This window comes from Danio rerio, chromosome 20 (assembly GCF_049306965.1).
Source record: "Danio rerio strain Tuebingen ecotype United States chromosome 20, GRCz12tu, whole genome shotgun sequence".
NCBI lineage: Eukaryota > Metazoa > Chordata > Actinopteri > Cypriniformes > Danionidae > Danio > Danio rerio.
The window spans coordinates 50468843-50488385 of record NC_133195.1 but is presented as its reverse complement, the minus strand read 5'-3'; the positions used below and the strand labels follow the sequence as shown (position 1 = coordinate 50488385).

The window sequence follows — 19543 nt, the reverse complement described above, 5'->3', positions numbered from 1 at the left end:
ACGATCTCCAGCAGTTCTTGCACAGACATGCTGGATTCAGCTGGTTTGTTGACAAATGGCTCACGTATCCATTCCCTAGCCGTTTGTGGGTCTTTTGAGGTTGGGAAGTAGCGCTCAAACTCCTTTAACAGCGAAGACTGATGATCGTGCACCAGCTTGGTGAGTGAGGGCGCAGGCTCAGTCTCACACAAAATCCCTGCTAATGTTTGAAACATGTCCAATTTGCCTCAGTTTGGCTTTAAATGCAGTTACTTTATCTGCCAACTTAAAGAAAATTAATTCTTGTGCGGCCCGGTACTGACTGAGCCACGGACCAGTACCGGTCCGCGGCCCAGGGGTTGGGGACCACTGCTCTATACTATACTTTTTTTAAATGTATGTTTGTACACGTCATGTTTTTTTTCCTGGGAATAATATTTCTTAAAGAGCTGTTGACATGGAATTGAACCAGATTTTAGTAAAAACCCAAACAATACAAACATAAAAATAAAACAAAACAAAAAATATCAGGAAACTGACTTATGTGTAATAACAATGAAATGACAGAAGGAGAAAGCACTGAACTACTAAAATGCATTTAAAACTTCATACAAAAGGCTTTTTTGGTGCTGCCAGCTTAAAGATGCCTCTCATATGGAGAATGAAGTCACATGCCTTGCATAGGTGTGAGTTTTTCACAGACTGTGTCAGCAATCTTGATGGTTCTGTGGGGCTCGTCTATCAAATCTGAGCTCTATTTTGTATTTTCTATTGGATTCAGGTCAGGTGATTGGCTGGGTCATTCTACAGCTTGATTTTCTTTCTCTAAAAGCATTTGAGAGTCTCCTTGGCTGTGTTTTGGATCATTGTCTTGCTGAAATGTCCACCTCTGGGTTCATCTCCATCCTAATGCTTATGTAGATGTTGGACTGAAGCGGCTGATATTTATTTACAATGAGGAAGGGGAGAGGGTTGCTGAAGAACTACTGAGAGATTTCAGCTGCTGTCTGGGCTTTCACTGCCTTTTAAACCTTCCTTTCTTCATGTGTTCAATACCTTTTTTGCCTGCCTCATTTCATTTTATTACACAACTTTATTTGTAAACTAATTAGTTTGTTTGCTTTACATAAATGGATTTTTGGTGGTTACCTACATTTGGTGAAAATTTCAAGTCAGACAATTTAGACACACGTAAAAATGGTGACGTGTTCAATACCTATTTTTCCTATTGTATATTTATATATATTCCAAAATTAGCAAATTAGTACTCAATCAATTCAAATATTTTACATTCAACAATTAGTGTACACAATACTGTAAATATATTGAGAATTTATAAATATCAAGTGCCACAAAGAGAACTTAAAAAACTGAAATAGACAACTCATGTCAATTTGACTACTTTTGGATTATCATCATAGATATATGAATGAGTAAATACATTTTTATGCGATGTTTTTTTTTGTGTTAATAATGTTTCATGAGTTAACTTTAATCTTATTTTTATATTTTCTGTTTTGATTCTGATTTTACATTTGGGTAATTTTATTAGGGACAGTTGAAGTCAGAATTGTTAGCCTCCCTGTTTACTTTTGTCCCCAATTTCTGTTTATTGGAGAGATGTTTTTCAACACATTTCTTAGCATAATAGTTTTAATAACTCATCTCTAATACCCGATTTATTTTATCTTTGTCATGTTGACAGTAAATAATATTTGACTAGATATTTTTCAAGACACTTCTATACAGCTTAAAGTGATTTAAAGGCTTAAATAGTTTAATTAGGTTAGGGTAATTAGGCAAGTTATTGTATAATAATGGTTTGTTCTGTAGACTATCGGAAAAATATATAGCTTAAAGGGGCTAATAATTTTGACCTTAAAATTGTTTTTAAAAATTTAAAACTGCTTTTACTCTAGCCAAAATAAAACAAGTAAGACTTTTTCCAGAAGAAAAAATATTATCAGACATACTGTGAAAATTTCCTTGCTCTGTTAAACATCATTTGGGAAATATTTAAAAAGAAGAAGAAAAAAAAAGTATAAAAATAATTCTGCCTTCAACTGTACATTTTAGATAGATTATATATGGATTAGATACGTTTATATTTTATTTTAGCATTCTTTTTTTTTATTTTAGTTGGGTAATTAATAGTACTTCACATTTAAATTCAGTTAGTTGCCAGGGGTAACATTTAGGATTTTAATTTAAACCATAAGCATCCTTATCAGTATAATAATAATAATAATAATAATAATAATACAATAAAATAATGATGATGATTCTTTCTCTTTTTTATTATTTCCTCATTCATTCATTTTCCTTTGGCTTAGTCCCTTATTTATCAGTTTCCCAGTACTGGGTTTCAGCCGGAAGGGCGTCCGCTGTGTAAAACATATACCAGAATAGTTGGCGATTCATTCCACAGTAGTGACCCCTGATAAATATGGCACTAAGCTGAAGAAAAAGGAATATGTGATCCCTATTTATCAGCGGTCGCCGCAGCTGAATGAGCCGCCTCTTTTTATTATTATTTTTTTTTTATTATTACTATACTTTTAAATAGTTTTGTTAGTAAAACAAATGTGAAATAATATATTATTTATTATTATTTTATATTTTGTAAGATGTTATTCTCTTGTGTGGTCTTTAGCAGAAGATGGAGATGAAGATGAAAGACTGTTGCAGAATGGCAAAGACAGAGGTACCTTCACATCAGAACTACATTACCCAAAATGCACCTGTGCTACTGAATCCAGACCTGCGTGGCTTTAAAAGAGTTGATCTCGTTACACGAACATCAGTAATTCTCATGAGATTTATCCTCCATACACACAACAAAAGCTCATAATGTTTTACACGACAGGTTTGTGTGAGTCTGGCGTGTGTCTGTTCTGTCTGAGGGGGCTTGTTAGTGCTTAATTACTCGTTAGTATTAACGAGGAGGCTGTTTACGAGTGTACTAGGGGGCGCTGGATGTTTTTTTAACTACTTCCTGTAGGGTCAGAGAAGTCCACATGCTGAAGCTTTATGAGCAGAACCCGTACTGGGAAACACCTTCATTATGATCCTTTCTCCGCCATATTCATTCATCTCCCCATCCAGCTCCGTCGCTTATGTTTTATTGGTCTGCTTCTGAAGGCCTTTCTCTGCCAGTTTCAGACGCCATCAGTCAAATTAGGCTTTTAAACATGAGTTTGCTCAAGATTGCAGTAGCTGGAATCATTTACTGAATGAGAGTTTAAAGGAGCGCTCCTCTTTTATTTTGTAAATAGACTCATTTTATAAGCTTTCTAGAGTTAAACAATTGAGTTTTTGTTTGGTCGTTTGATCTCTGGGTCTTTGTTAGCTTAGCTTAGCATAGATCATTGAATCGGATTAGACCATTAGGATCTTGCTCAAAAATGACCAAAGAGTTTCAAGAGTCTTCCCTATTTAAAGCTTGACTCTTCTGTAGTTACATTGTGTACTAAGACTGATGGAAAATGAATAGATGCTATTTTGTAGGTTGATATGGCTAGGAACTGTACTGTTGTTTACTCAGCCATGGTGGGGCAGCAAAGATTACTATACTTGAATGAGAATATAGTTCCAAGACAGTTTAACTTATAAATTACTAACTTTTTATTTCCATCCAACTATGTACAACCAACATTTTCCATCGGACTTTGTACATGATGTAACTATAGAGTAGTCGAACTTTTAATTTTTTAATTTTTTTGACCGAGTTGCTAATGGTCTAATCTGATCGAATGAATTATGCTAAGCTAAGCTAGCATTGCACCTAACACACAAGGATATCGGATGACAGTATTTAAAAAATGATCAAACTCAGCTGTTAGCTTGGCATATATCATTGAATTAGATTAGACCATTTGCATCTCTCTTTAGCTTAGCATAGATCATCGAATCTGATTAGACCATTAGCATCCCATTCAAAAATGACCAAAGAGTTTCGATATTTTTCCTATTTAAAGCTTGACTCTTTTGTAATTACATTGTGTACTAAGACTTTCGGATGAGACGTTAAACCGAGGTCCTGACTCTCTGTGGTCATTAAAAATCCCACGGCACTTCTTGTAAAGAGCAGGGGTGTAACCTTGTAACCAGGGGTGTAATCCTTGCCAAAGTCCCTCTATCGGCTCTTACGATCATGGCCTCCCAATCGTCCCCATCCTCTGAATTGGCTCTATCACTGTTACTTCACTCCACCAATAGCTGTTGACAGTTCAACCTAGAAAGCAGCAACTTTTTTTCCATCCAACTTTGCACAACCAACATTTTCCATCGTTCTTTATACACAATTAACTACATAATAGTCAAGCTTTAAGTAGGAGAAAGTATTGAAACTCTTTTTTTTTTATTTTTTAAGGGAAGATGCTAATGGTTTAATCTGATTGAATTATTTATGCTAAGCTAACACTGCACCCAACACACAAGGATATTGGATTTATTCAAAAATGATCAAATTTAACTGTTAGCTTAGCATAGATCATTGAATCAGATTAGACAATTAACATCTATGTTAGCTTAGCTTAGCATAGATCATTGAATCGGATTAGACCATTAGCATCTTGCTCAAAAATGACCAAAGAGTTTCAACAGTTTTCCTATTTAAAGCTTGATTCTTCTGTAGCTACATTGTGTACTAAGACTATATAATAGATGCTATTGTCTAGGTTAACATGGCTAGGAACTGCACTGCTGTTTACTCAGCCATGGTGGGCCATTAAAGATTACTATACTTGAATGAGAATATAGTTCCTAGACAGTTCAACCTAGAAATCAGCAACTTTTTTTTCCATCCAGCTTTGTACAACAATTTTCCACAGCTCTTTGTACACGATGTAACTATAGAATAGTCAATTTCTTTTTATTTTTTAAGTGAGATGCTAATGGTCTAATCGGATTGAATGATTTATGCTAAGCTAAGCTAACACTGCACCCAACACACGAGGGTATCAGATGAATGTATTTAAAAAATGAATAAACTCAACTTTTAGCTTTAGCATATCATTCAAAAATGACCAGAGTTTCGATATTTTTTCTATTGAAAGCTTGAGTCTTCTGTGCTTACATTCAGTACTAAGAAAATAGATGGTACAGTATTTTCTAGCTTGATATAGCTAGGAACTGTACTGTTGTTTACTCAGCCATGGTGGGGCAAGAACGATTATTATACTTGAATGAGAGTTTAATTCCTAAACATTTCGACCTAGAAATTAGCAACTTTTTTCCATTCAACATTAGCACAATTTCCCATTGGTTTTAGTACACAATGTAACTAATGTCAAAACTCTATTTTTTTTTTTTTTTTTCAAAATAAAAGATCATTCAGACTCAGGAACACTAACTTATACAACTTTCTGTATTTTGTTCATTTTTTTCCAGGTTAGGCAAAAAACAATAAAGCCACCAGTTTCAAGTAGGTACCACACAGGATGAGATTTATCTGTTGTTGTTGTTGTTGTTTTTATTTTTAACATATTAATTACTTTTTGTGCATTTTTTTTAGGTGTGACGTCACCACGCAAACCTGCTGATGGCATCACCAAGAAGACAATGAGCTCTGAACCCAGGCTCAGCCAATCAGATTCGACGGATTTGGCTTCCTGTGGATAGCTTGAGAAGGAAAAATGTTGTTATTTTTCAAAGTTTTAAATTTTTCATGACGGTTTAGTTTTGCGATTGAGATTGAAGCTATACGTAGTCTTCATCGCAGGCCTGCTAGTTTTGTCTTATTATTCTCATGTGTGTTTTCTTGAAGTTTGAAAGCTTTTGATGCGCCCAAATATGGGACGGAATGAACTCAATCGGAATGGAATGGAAGGCGATAGAATGTGTTTGACGGAGACGTGTGAGGAGTTGAATGGCTGACTGAGGTATGTGGGCGTGGTTTGTTTATGTGGGAGTGGCCATGTTGGAATTTAAGACTAAAAGTGGCCTTCTAAAGTAGCTGAGTTAAAGAAACGAGTGGAGTTGTGTACTGTAATTTATTTTTCCAATCGCCGTTTATTTATTTTGGTCAAACAAACAGCATTTTCAGTGGACATTTTGCTCATTTCAAATTGATTGCGCATTTATGTATATTTAAGATCAGAATGATTTAGTTTTCTAGGTTTTTCGAACAGGTACTTTGATAAAGAGGCGGATTTGTGTGCTGGAGAGTTTTATTTGATGTTTTGTGGATTTTTCTAGAAGCACTGTTTGTAGTCACTGTTTCCTGTGAACAAACTTTTCTCACCTACAAACATTTACGCACACATCTGACCTGCTGTGTGTTTTCCTGGAGGAGTGTGTGTGTTTGTGTGCCTCCTTTATAGTTGTGTGTGTGTGTGTGTGTGTGTGTGTTGGAATGTGAACTGATGCCTTTGTTTGATTTGAATGCTAAATACCTGCCAAATATGATTTGTTGATTTTAGTTTGAGGTTTTTAAATCTTGTTATTTACGCCAAATTTATTCATGGACTCGTTTGTTTCTGGACCGTCATGTAATTTTATCTGCGGTACACAGGCCTTGATGACATCACTTCCTGTGGCCTTCTGTGAAAACTGGCTGGCTTGAAGGAGTCGATCATTACGGTGCCGGTAGTCGTAGTGTTTCGTGATTTTTCCACCAAACAGATGTCTTTTTTAAGGCTAATTTTACGGAAATGACTCTGGATCGAGGCTGTGATTCACACGCATGTGATTGATGTGCTGTGTTCAAAATAAATGATGTCATGAAACGATAAATAAGGCTGGAGTATTGTATCTTTCTGTTGGACGTATTTGTCTTTGTGTTTCATTTTGGCTGTGTGGTAACCAAGCGGCAACCTCCCGCTCTCTCTCAGGAAGCCAATACGGAAGTAACTAAAACTGCAATTCATCCGAAATTCCGCTAGTCGTGGCCGCTCCTGGCTCCAAAACAGAGCAAATTTCAATTGAGCCCACTGTTAGAATGGCCAACTTTACAGCAGAAAAAAAGGTGTTTACAGCCTGGTACAAAAAAAGATTTTGGTTAATACAGGTAATATTACCCTTCATGACAACTGTGTGGGGGGTGAATTTTTTTATAACTCATCCGTTTCCTTTATATTAAGTTATATTAAGTTTGCATAATTAAGGGAGTGGCCACTTGATTGACAGCTAGGTCTCACTGGTCGCCGTCACGTCACCTCAGCTGAATCCTGCAGATTAGCCACTGAACTCGGCATATTTATCGTATTTCTGTGTTGTTTTATGTGGCTTTACACAGTCGACTGCCTTTTGGACTTGTTTCCTACAATTATTAGATGGAATGTCATGCTGAGTGCACTTAATTGTGCTCACAAACCGTTCACGTGGCCTCCGTTCCCCATGTGAGTAAATTTATATACTTATATACCATCTCTATACATGTATTTGTTTTATTTAAGATCATTTATCGTTTATATTTATATTTAGAGCTGTAATGTACTCCAGAATCTGTCAGACTGATTAGCTGTAGGCTCTAGATCAGTCATCTGAAGCGTTGTCATACAGTGTTATGCTGGATTTCATCAATAGTCTTACATTAACTAACACAGACTATATCTGAAGTGTTTGGATGTAATTCGCGTTTTCCTCCTGTTGAAAAACGTCATAAGAACAATGTTTAGTGGCTCAATGTATTACAGCAGTGTTTTTAAAAGTCTAAACACTTTATTGATATAGTGTACAACCAAGCACAAGTGGTCAGAATACAAACGAGTCACAAGTGATAAAGTATTAAGCGTTCTCCCAAAGTAAAGTGTGTCTGAACCAGGTCCAACCTAAATGCAGCATGCGTCTGTAGCTCCGCTCACTCTCCGCCTCTTTGCCCGTGTTTGGTATCCCGCCGTCGGCGTGATGACGCGCGAACAAAATGGCGACGGTTGGCCACGCCTACTTGTGGCTTCTTTTGCGCTCTTTAGAAACCTATGGGTGACGTCACGGATACTACGTCCATATATTTTACAGTCTATGGTGGTAACCCGTACCTTTTTATTTAACAGTGAATTGTTATTCATTTATCACTCAATTCAGTAATGCCATACACTTGTTTTTTTTTAGGGGGAAAGTAATTTAATTACAATAGTTGCGTTGTAACTAATAATACGCAACACTGATCTCTGCTGAACAACATATTATTGTCATGGTGGCTTGAGAAAGTCAACATACTGTTATACTACATAAACTTCTGTTTTCTTTTTCTTCTTAGGCTATTTTAAGAACGCATCTCCTCCTAGTCCGCTCATACTACAACCACAAAACTATCTCTAAACCTCCAAATTATACTGAATTAAGTTGCTACATCATTTCCAATTGATCCAACTTTTTCTGATCCAACGGTTTTCTGAAAACTGACCCGGAAAATTCTGAAAAGTCTCATTGATTTAACATTGGAACACATGTTGTGAGCTCATAATTTTGCACCAGACTGTCATACAGACTTAAGCCTGGTTTATACTTCTGCGTCAAGTGACCGGCGTAACCCACGGCGCATGCAACGTGCGTAGCTGTGCATTTATACTTCTGCGCACTGTCTCTGTTGGTCTCAATTAACACTTCCAAAACGCTAGTTGGCAGTGAGGTGTTAATGTTCCTCTGTGTCGAGTTTCTTCTCTGCTGTTTTGCTTTTCCTGAACACTTCCTGGATGTACAAGTGGCTCAAACTCGCTCATTTTGAGGCAGGAACCGGCAGACGTGCAACAACTTTAACCATGAGGTAAACACAAAACAAAACTTTCCATCAGGAGCTCCTTCATGAGACTCCACACTTGTAAACAATTGCTCCATTGGGCTCGCGTCCAGCTCCCGCCATTAGCACGGCTCTCGGTCCTGCCCAGACTCGTCAGCGCTACCAAGCCGACCAATCACAGACGTCGTTGCAACGTGTAGTTACAATTTTTGAGAGGTGCACGTCACCGACGGCCACGGTGAAAGGCTATGCGTCAGCGTCGTGGTATACGCCGGCGTTTGACGCAGAAGTATAAATCAGCCTTTACGGTTGGGCTCAACTCAGACTACCAACTTGTCAATCACTGATGACCTTTCAACTTACTAGCCACACCCTAGTAGCCATTTACAGCACCCTAGCAACTGTCCCATAGACCAACCAGGCCAGGGCCGGCCAAGTGAACCGTGCCTGAGCCCTATTCAGAGCACTCACTTCTCAAACGATCCGGGAAATGGGCCTTGGCACAGTTCGGATAGCATAGTGTGAGTAGGCCCTAAAAAGGCCATGAACCCCCCTGTCTCAGCAGGGTGTTTTCAAACCTCTAGTTTGAAAAAAGTCTGGAAAGTGTGCGAGTCCAGATTTGTTTAGGTGGGAGTGTCGAGTGGCGAAAGAAGGAAGGGTTTGCATGAAAAGGGGAGTTTCATTACATGCACTACAGCTGATTTTTACAGTGAGAACACTAACACAGATGCAGGGGAGATAGACAGTGATTTGAAGAGCAGCATTTACAGCAGATCCAAGAGCTGTGTGGAAGTGGAGGATTTTCAGTCCATAATATTGTATTGATATTTCTGTAAACTTAGTAACTAAATCATTTTGACTAAGGTCTGTCTGAGTACTGCTGACGATACTAACTAACTTTGCCTCTGAATAAACAAACAACACTGATCACACACTCACCAAAATCAACACCAACTAAACCGCATCTTTTTTAAAAGGAGACGAGCAGCAAATCCGGATTTCACCATTTCCAGATGCGAAAAGCTCTCGGGTAAAGAATGTTCCTTATAAACGTATTTCTGTCGCATGTTAGCAGACCACTGTAATCCACACGTCCACGCGCAATCGCTGCTCTCATTGCACAGAAATGAAAAAAAAAACCTTCGTTGCGGCACATTTATAAACGCAAAACAGACGACCCTTGTCTCCAAACAATACTTCTTCCACTTGTTTTAACTACGGTTGGCAACACAACGTGTTTCTCTGAACACTGTAACAAGTAAACAGTCTTCGAAGCTATTACTAAAGCAACTTCATTAAAATGCTTCGATGCAAATTAATGAAGTTGCACCTCACTCGCAATAGAGCGCGCTGATTGGTTCGAACCAAGTCTTTCTCATGAATTAATAAACAGATGTGCTAAAAAACTCAAAGACGTAATCGGCTGTTACAGACAGCCAGTATACATGCTGGAGTTTACACAATATCATGGCTGTGATGTTGCTTCAATTTTTTTTTTTTTAACCGGAGGTACGACTTTGCTAGAAATAACGCAAAAAACAGCCAATTTTCACTTGTTGGCTAAATACATGTGTCCTAATAGTTTTTTAAGCAAAGTGCGACACATATATGACTGTCAACATCTCAAAAAATGTGTTTTGGTGTTTTGCAACCTTTTAAATAAGTAGTTTGACATTTTTTTAAGTGTAGTTAAGTCTTTATAGGTTTTTGTGCATGTTTTGAGAGCTGAGTGCTGTAAACGGCTCTCTCTGAGCACCTGTGTGACGGAAACAGAGGGTCGCAGCGTCTCGACACACTGCCAGCGTGAGCAGGCGTGACGTGGACTGAATTTTAATGAGCGCAGCGTGAACAGACGCGTCGCTGGAGGGAATGTGTGTGTGTGTAACGCTGCAGATACTCAATCAAGGACACACTCCTCGTCTGTGTCTCCGCTATTGTGTTTGGCCCTTTGTGGAGGTCATGCAGAAATGCCTATAGCTGAAGACAACATTATTAGCTCTCCTGAATTATTATTTCTGTTTAATGGAGAGAAGATTTTCTCAACACATTTCTAAACATAATAGAAATAATAACTTATTTCTAACAGCTGATTTCTTTTATCTTTGCCATGATGACAGTAAATAATATTTGACTAGATATTTTTCAAGATGCTATTATTCAGCTTTAAGTGATAATTAAAAGCTTAACTAGGCAACTCATGTAACAGTAGTTTGTTCTGTAGACAATCAATATATATATATTTATATATATATATATATATATATATATATATATATATATATATATATATATATATATATATTTATCTATATATATATATAGATATAGAGATAAATATATACATATATATATATATATATATATATATATATATATATATATATATATATATATATATATATATTTTATCTCTCTCTCTCTCTCTCTCTCTCTCTCTCTCTCTCTATATATATATATATATATATATATATATATATTTATCTATATATATATTTATCTATATATATATATATATATATATATTTATCTATATATATATATATAGATATAGAGATAAATATATACATATATATATATATATATATATATATATATATATATATATATTTATCTCTCTCTCTCTCTCTCTCTCTCTATATATATATATATATATATTTATTTATCTATATATATATATATATATATATATATTTATATATATATATATATATATAAATATATATATATATATATCGATATATATATATATATATATATATATATATATATATATATATATATATATATATATATATATATATATATATATATATATATACAGTGGAGATCGAAAGTGTGGGCGCCCCAGGTAAAAATTTGTATTAATGTGTATAAAGAAGCCAAGAAAAGATGGAAAAATCTCCAAAAGGCATCAAATTACAAATTAGACATTCTTTTAATATGTCAAAAAAGTTTGATTTTATTTCCATCATTTACACTTTCAAAATAACAGAAAACAAAAAAATGGCGTCTGCAAAAGTTTGGGCACCCTGCAGAGTTAATAGCAAGCACTGCCCCTTATATATTTATTTAGATATATATATATATATATATATATATATATATATATATATATATATATATATATATATATATATATATATATATATATATTTATATATATCGATATATATATATATATATATATATATATATATATTTATATATATCGATATATATATATATATATATAGATATATATATATATCTATATATATATATATATATATCTATATATATATAGATATAGATATATATATATATATATAGATATATATATATATATATATATAGATATATATATATATATATATAGATATATATATATATAGATATATAGATATATATATATATATATATAGATATATATATATATATATATAGATATATATATATATATATATATATATAGATATATATATATATATATATATATAGATATATATATATATATATATATATATAGATATATAGATATATATATATATATCTATATATATATAGATATATATATATATATATCTATATATATATAGATATATATATATATATATCTATATATATATATCTATATATATATATATATATATATATATATATATATATATATATATATATATATATATATATATATATATATATATATATATCTATTGATATATATATATATATATCTATTGATATATATATATATATATATATATATATATCTATTGATATATATATATATATATCTATATATATATATATATATATATATATATATATATATATATATCGATATATAGATATATATATATATATATATATATATATATATATATCGATATATAGATATATATATATATATATATATATCGATATATAGATATATATAGACATATATATATATATAGCTCAAGGAGGCTAATAATATCAACCTTGAAATGGTTTTAAAACAATTAAAGCTGCTTTTATTCTAGCTGAAATAAAACAAATAAGACTTTCTTCAGAAGAAAAAATATTATAGGAAATACTGTGAAAATTTCCTTGCTCTGTTAAACATTATTTGTGAAATATTTCTAATTAAAGTATTAAAGTTTCAGAGGATGGCTAATAACTTAGCCTTTAACTATAGAAATGTCTGAGTTTACATGCACGTTTATTTCAGTTGTAATGTAACTTAATCCATTTAAATTGACCTTCTCATTTAAATATTGTCTTATATTTGCCTCATTCATTTCCTTTTCCTTCGGCTTAGTCTCTATTTTAGTCGCCACAGTGGAATGAACCACATTCCAGCACATGTTTTACGCAGTGGATACTCTTCCAGCTGCAACACAGTACTGAGAAACACCAATACACACTCATACACTACAGACTTATAGCTTACCAAATTCACTTAGCTATGCCACATGTTTTTGGACTGTGGGGGAAACCGAAGCAAATCCACGCCAACACGGGGAGAACATGCAAACCAAACAAAAATGTAAACAGGTAAAGCCGTGATTTGAACCAGTGACAATCTTGCTGTGACTTGACATCGCTAACCACTGAGTCACCATGCTGCCCCATGTTTTCAATCTAAAAAAGGTTTATATTAGTCTTCATTAGTGTTTTATTTTAGTTTGTCTAGTAAAATAAAAAATGACTTAAGCTGTTGATGAAGCAATAAGAATAAATAAAATCAAGTTTTTATACATTTTTAAAATCATGTCTTTTATACTTTTTTATTATGATTTACAGAAGACACCCAGGGACATATTATATCACTCTATTGCATACATCAAATCACAGTAATTTATAAATCGGTACTTTATTTTTTACTCTTTTAATGTATAAAAAAACGCAACTTGTTACAATGAAAATGTTTTTGTAAAATAAATGAAAAAGCAAGCAATTACCCAAAAATGAACAGTATAATTCTGTGAAGAGATGATGCCAACTATAGAGCAATTCTAGAAGTATCCATAATCCTGGACCAGGCCGTATATCCTGAGCAGATGCTGCGGTGGTCATGCAGGAGTAGAGAGCATAAGACTGATTACTGAAAGACCCCAGTGACAGATGAGTCTCCGCCTGAACACCCGCCAGTGACCTACTTACACCTGCAGCTTCTCCATGATGGACATCCAGCATTCTTCATCCTCCAGCGCCTTGAACGCAGCTCTGCGCAGGAAGTTTGGCCAAAGGAGAAATGGTCGTACCCAACTGAGACTGGTTTCTCACAAGGTTTTTCTTTTCCTTCACGTGTGGAGCTGCGGATTGATGGATTTGCTCTTCAGTGTTTGGACTCTAACTGAAAATTAAACTACACTGAACTGAACTAAACTGAACTTCAACACTGTAAACTGGACTGACACTGTTTCAATCCAACAGAACTTCTGTGTTAAGCTGCTTTGACACAATCTTCATTGTAAAAGCGCTATACAAATAAAGATGAATTGAATTGTGTGTAAAAACACATTTCGTTGATGTGTTCCATAAAATTTACAACATAAAACCTTCAATGATTCAAGCAACACATACAGCAACATGTTAAACATGATGGGCACTATTTTGACGGTCCATGCGCAGAGCGCAAAACGCAGGGCGCAAACGCTTTCAGGGCGTGTCAGGATGTGTTTTTGCTCATTTAAGGACGGGAAATCTGCCTTGCGCCGCGGCAGATGGTCTAAAAGGGTTGAGTTTATTTTCTTAATGAGTTATAGGTGTGTTTTGAGAATAAACCAATTAGAATCTCATCTCCCATTCCCTTTAAGAGTCAGCTGCGTCACGCCAAGAGTGCATTCGCTATTTACAGGACGCAAAGTAAGTCTAAGTGGAAAAAATGAGAATTTCACAAGCAAACAGTTAACAGTTTCTGTTAAGAAACTGTTAAACAGAGCATCTACTGCGTGAGAATGAGAGATAATGGAACTACTTTCACATTCGCTCTTGGATAGGGAAACCTTTACGCACAGACATCAATTAGTCTATAAATAAATAATTTTGTTTGTTAAGCGCAAATATTCGTTTCAAAACTTTTTCTAAATTCAGTTCTAATTTCCAGCAAACGAATAAATGAACAATAATAACAAAATGTCTTCAAAAAAAAGTTATATCCTAAAACACATGCTGTGCCCCATATGGTCTAAAACCTGACAGGTGGGCAAATCTAAGCTTGTCTTTAATAAAACAAATATAAATATGGATATAATAAATAACACTGCTAATAATAATAACATTATACAAAAGCAAATGGTTATGAATGAACTGAAAAAGCCTCCCGAGATGAAGAAGACATAAAAGCAGTGATTTTTCATACTTATGTAGGCTGGAAAATAATATGTTTTGTAATATTTTAATCCTTTATATTTATATCCTATATCTATTCTTATTATATACTATATATATACCTAATATTTACATTTTTTCATATGTAAAGATATTTGCCTATTGCTCTCTTGTGTGTATTAAGCAGTGTGTAAGCGAGGCGCAACTCTGCACCGGAGTTTAGACCGGGTTTGTTTTGGTCTAATGAAAAATCTATTATGGTTTCTCAAAATAGCAACGCGCCAGCAGTCCGCCTCAGAACGCCTCCCTTTTTAGACCAGGACGCCTATGGGCGCAAAATGAGCGCTAATGCATTTGCTATTTAAACAGCGTAGCGCAACACCTCAAAACCACTCTTGCGCCAAGCTGAAACTACCAAAAGACTACTGCGCCACGCCTTGCGCCACACTGCGCCGGGTGTACGATAGGGCCCGATATGTTTAAATAAGTGCATTTTAAAGGTATAGCTCACTCAAAAAATAAAATTGCAAATCTGTATATTAGATTTAATCAGAGATCCTCCCATACAGCAAGGGTCCTTACACCACAAATTACTGTTAAATACAATATATTTTAGATTCTGTTTTAAAGAGGACTATGTGGTAATGTACTGTACTTTTGTGTATTGTTCATTTATAGATTAAATCTGACAATTGCTAAATGCAACAAAAAATGGAGAAAAAAAAAAGAATACAAATATTTTGATCACAGTTGAAGTCAGAATTATGAGCCCCCCTTTGAATTCTTTTTCTTTAAGTATTTCCCAAATGATGTTTAACAGAGTGAAGATGTTTTCACGGTATTTCCTATAATATATTTTTCCTCTGGAGAGTCTGTTTTGTTTTGTTTTGGCTAGATTAAAAGCAGTTTTTAATATTTTAAAAAACCTCTTTAAGGTCAAAATTATTAGCCCCTTTAAGCTATATTTTTTATTTTCTATACTTCTGTTTTTTGATAGTCTACAGAACAAACCATCGTTATACAATAACTTGCCGTATTACGGAACCCCGGAAGGGACGTAGTGAAGGAGAAAATAATTGGCTGTAGTGAGAAAAAAAAATGGGTGAAAGAAAAAAATGGGTGGGAGGAAAATATATATTTCTAAGTTTTTGCGTTCCTTCGCAAAGTTTTGCGTTATCTCACAAAGATGTCTTCTTCACTACGTCCCTTCCGGGGTTCCGTACTCTAATTACCCTAAGCTACTTAGTTACCCTAATTAACCTAGATAAGCCTTTAAATGTCACTTTAAGCTGTATAGAAGTGTCTTGAACAATATCTGGTCAAATATTATTTACTGTCATCATAGCAAAGATAAAATAAATCAGTTATAAGTAATGAGTTATTAAAACTATTAAAAAGTTATAAAACTAAATAAAATCTGCTCTCCGTTAAACAGAAATTAGGGAAAAATAAACGGGGGTGAATAATTCTGGGGGTTTAATAATTCTATCTTCAACTGTATATATTGTAAATATATATTTTATGCTCCATATTATTTTATAATTGTCACAGTGGCATAGAAAACAAATGTCAAACTCAGTTCCTGGAGCGACGCAGCTCTGCACAGTTTAGTTCCAACCCTTATTAAACACACCCATCAAACTAATTGAGGGCTTTAGGCTTGTTTGATACCTACAGATGGAGCAGGGCAAGAACTAAACTTTGCAGGGCTGTAGCCCTCCAGGAATTGAGTTTGACACCCCTGGCATAGGCTGAAGGCTACAACATAAAATTGTCTAAGTCAGTGGTTCTCAAACTGTGGTACGTGTACCACTAGTGGTACGCAGGCTTCTTTCTAGTGATACGTGGAGGAATGAAATATGTCATGTACATGCTACACACATTTAAAAATTTATCAAAAATTATGTATATAATATACCATATATGACATATAGCCTATATTTCTGAGGTAATCTACCAAATTTTTTAACTGTGCAGAGTTGTAGCTGCTTTACTGGGCCTACTGTGCAACTGTAGTTCAATACTGCTCATTTTGGTGGTACTTGGAGAGACCATTTTTTCTGAGGTGGTACTTGATGAAAAAAAGTTTGAGAACCACTAGCCTAAGTTAAAAGATAAAAGCTAAAGATCTAAAACTAAAATACGTGCAAGCACAAGACAAGATACACTTGCCCATTCTGGAAGAAAATCATTTAATTAAATAAATTCCCTGCTGAAATTAAAAAAATAGCTTAAACCATTCAACCTGGTTTTAGCTGGTCAGCCAGACTGGTTTGATAGCGGGTTTTGGCCATTCCAAACTGGTTTCCAGCCATTTCCAGCCTGGTCTTCTCAGGTCAGGCTGGAAGATGACCAGCTAAAACCAGCTTGACCAGCCTAACCAGGCTGGTAACCCAGCCAATACCAGCTATGTCCAGCTTAAATCAGGCTTGTCAAGCTGGTTTAAGCTGGTCAATTTCCAGTCTGACCAGCAAAGACCAGGCTGGAAATGTCCAAAACCCCTTTAAAACCAGGCTGATTGACCAGCTAAAACCAGCCAACCGGCTTAGGGCTTTTTTACGCAGGGTTATTTATTTTTATTTGGTTTTTATTTGATTGAAATGCCAAAATATGCACATTTGTAATAATATCAATTGTAATTTACAAGAGTACAACATTTTACAAACGTGATGCATCACAAACACACAGACCTGAATTTCTTGTCATCCATACGAGACCTTGACTGACCCCTCATGGTGCTTCCCTCACGACGTTACGAGCCACATTACACACTCAAATGAGGCCGTACTAATCAAAATCTAACAAAAACAAGAAAACACAACATTAAGACTAACAATAAAACCCCAAAAGACCTTAAAATACCTTTAAAATCGCATTTAGGCGATCTCTTCAGTGTGTGTGACGTCACTTCGATTAACGGGCTTTAGGACCCAGCGATCTGCTTTTTCTGTCTGACGGGCCTCTGCGGCGTCTGGAGCCCGAGACGGCGGAGCGGAGCAGGCCGGTGCCGGGGAGGGTCAGGACGGGGAGAGACGCGGAGGGAAGACGGTCATTGCGCGACCACCGGAGGGTTCAGGCCCGGGGCTGCATGGCGAAACAGGTAATTCACACCGATACACACACACCGACTTTGTGTCTGACATTTGAGGATGATGATGGCGATGAAGATGGTGATGGCGGTGAAGATGATGAATTCAGATCTGCGCAGATGTGCGTTTGTAAAAACCTAGCAGCTGTTTCGTTGAGAGAGTTTTGATTTTAATCCTCCTGTCGACTTCGTGACATGTTAATTCGGCTGAGTTCGCGTTGCTGAAATGAGTGTGTGTGAATGAAGCGTGCTGAAGTCTGTCAACCGGCATTACACATGTGAACAAGGATTTAAGGCTATCATGATCAGCAACTTTGACTCTGTCACAACTTTAATTGTACATCATGCATGAGAAATGATGTATTTGATAGCTGGCAAAGGTCTGGTTGATATGGGGATGTTGTGTGAGGCCTCTTAGGTTTATATATGTGCAAATGTTATAGTGCAATGTTTCATGCTGTGCTTTTTTTTGGTGGGTTTGAGGTTTTAAATATGGTAAAATATGTACGTAAAGCTGGAAGCTCTTCTCTGACCTACATGGCTCACTGTGTCTCCACCGCAACATGAGCTAACAGTATTAAAGGTGGCTTTTTTAGCTTATTCTTGAAGGTTTTTCAGGTGTCATGGGGTTCAGTGGTTGTCCAGTCATTTATCTTCATTAAAAGCTTGTTTATAAACCATTTTTGTGCAAACAATTAAAAACCTACACGATTTTACAGTAAAGAAAAACCTCTTGCAATGCCTTAAAGAACATATATTTTTTTAAAAACTTGACAAATAAGAAGAAATATATCTGCACTTAATAATTTAATAAGCTGGAGATGCGTATAAAAGCTCACAGCAGTCTCCTTTCTCCTACTGTTTATTCAATTAAATTAAATTAATTAAAACAATTAATTTTAATTTAATAAACTGCTTTGACACCATCTACATTATAAAAGGGCTATATAAATAAACATAATTTGATTAAGTTATTGAGTGCTGACCTTTGTCGTTTGAAGAAATTCGGTCACAGCATCAAATCTGGTGATTAATATTTGATTGAATTTTTGGAAGATTAGAGGGTAATCTGAGTTACCTTACTGATAATTAAATTATCAGTAACTTTTGTGAAGAATTACATAAGCTATAGTTATTTTATGTAAACTTGAACTTGGACATTTGTGATTTGCATTTTGGGCTTTTATTATGTAGGCCAATGTTCAACACCAAATACACCATATTGTGTGTCTAAAATAAACTGTCAAGCTGAATTTATTTTCTATTAGTCATAGTAATATTAGTCAAGTAAAAAAGATTATATATATATATTTTTTTTTGCACTTCTTGATTTTTATTTGCAGTTTTTTTTATTGCAAATTAATTTTTTTCCTCAACTTAATTTTCCCTTTGCCATACTTTATTTTTGTTAGCAAAGTTATTCTTTTTTTCTCAAAATTCAATTTTCGCTTTGCGATTATTTATTTATTTATTTATTTTTTTTCGAGATTTGCATTTATTTG

The 19543-nt window shown here is 34.7% G+C and overlaps 2 protein-coding genes across 19 annotated transcripts in view; both read left to right on the top strand.

Moving 5' to 3' along the window:
- dtnba (dystrobrevin, beta a) overlaps positions 1–6714 on the top strand; it is a 60570-nt gene extending 53856 nt beyond the window's left edge. For 8 of the 12 annotated variants that reach the window (NM_199709.2, NM_001324537.1, XM_068215384.2 and 5 more), the window contains 3 exon segments: positions 2633–2683; positions 5371–5404; positions 5495–6714. In NM_199709.2, the coding sequence (NP_956003.2) occupies positions 2633–2683; positions 5371–5375 (56 nt within the window). In that variant the 3' untranslated portion in view covers positions 5376–5404; positions 5495–6714. 12 annotated transcript variants of the gene reach the window in all.
- An 11224-nt stretch (positions 6715–17938) lies between these two features.
- dnmt3aa (DNA (cytosine-5-)-methyltransferase 3 alpha a) overlaps positions 17939–19543 on the top strand; it is a 128212-nt gene continuing 126607 nt past the window's right edge. For all 7 annotated transcript variants that reach the window (XM_073932470.1, XM_073932469.1, XM_073932466.1 and 4 more), the window contains exon 1: positions 17939–18053. In XM_073932470.1, coding sequence (XP_073788571.1) covers positions 18042–18053 — 12 coding nt within the window. In that variant the 5' untranslated portion in view covers positions 17939–18041. The remainder of the gene's footprint in view (positions 18054–19543) is intronic.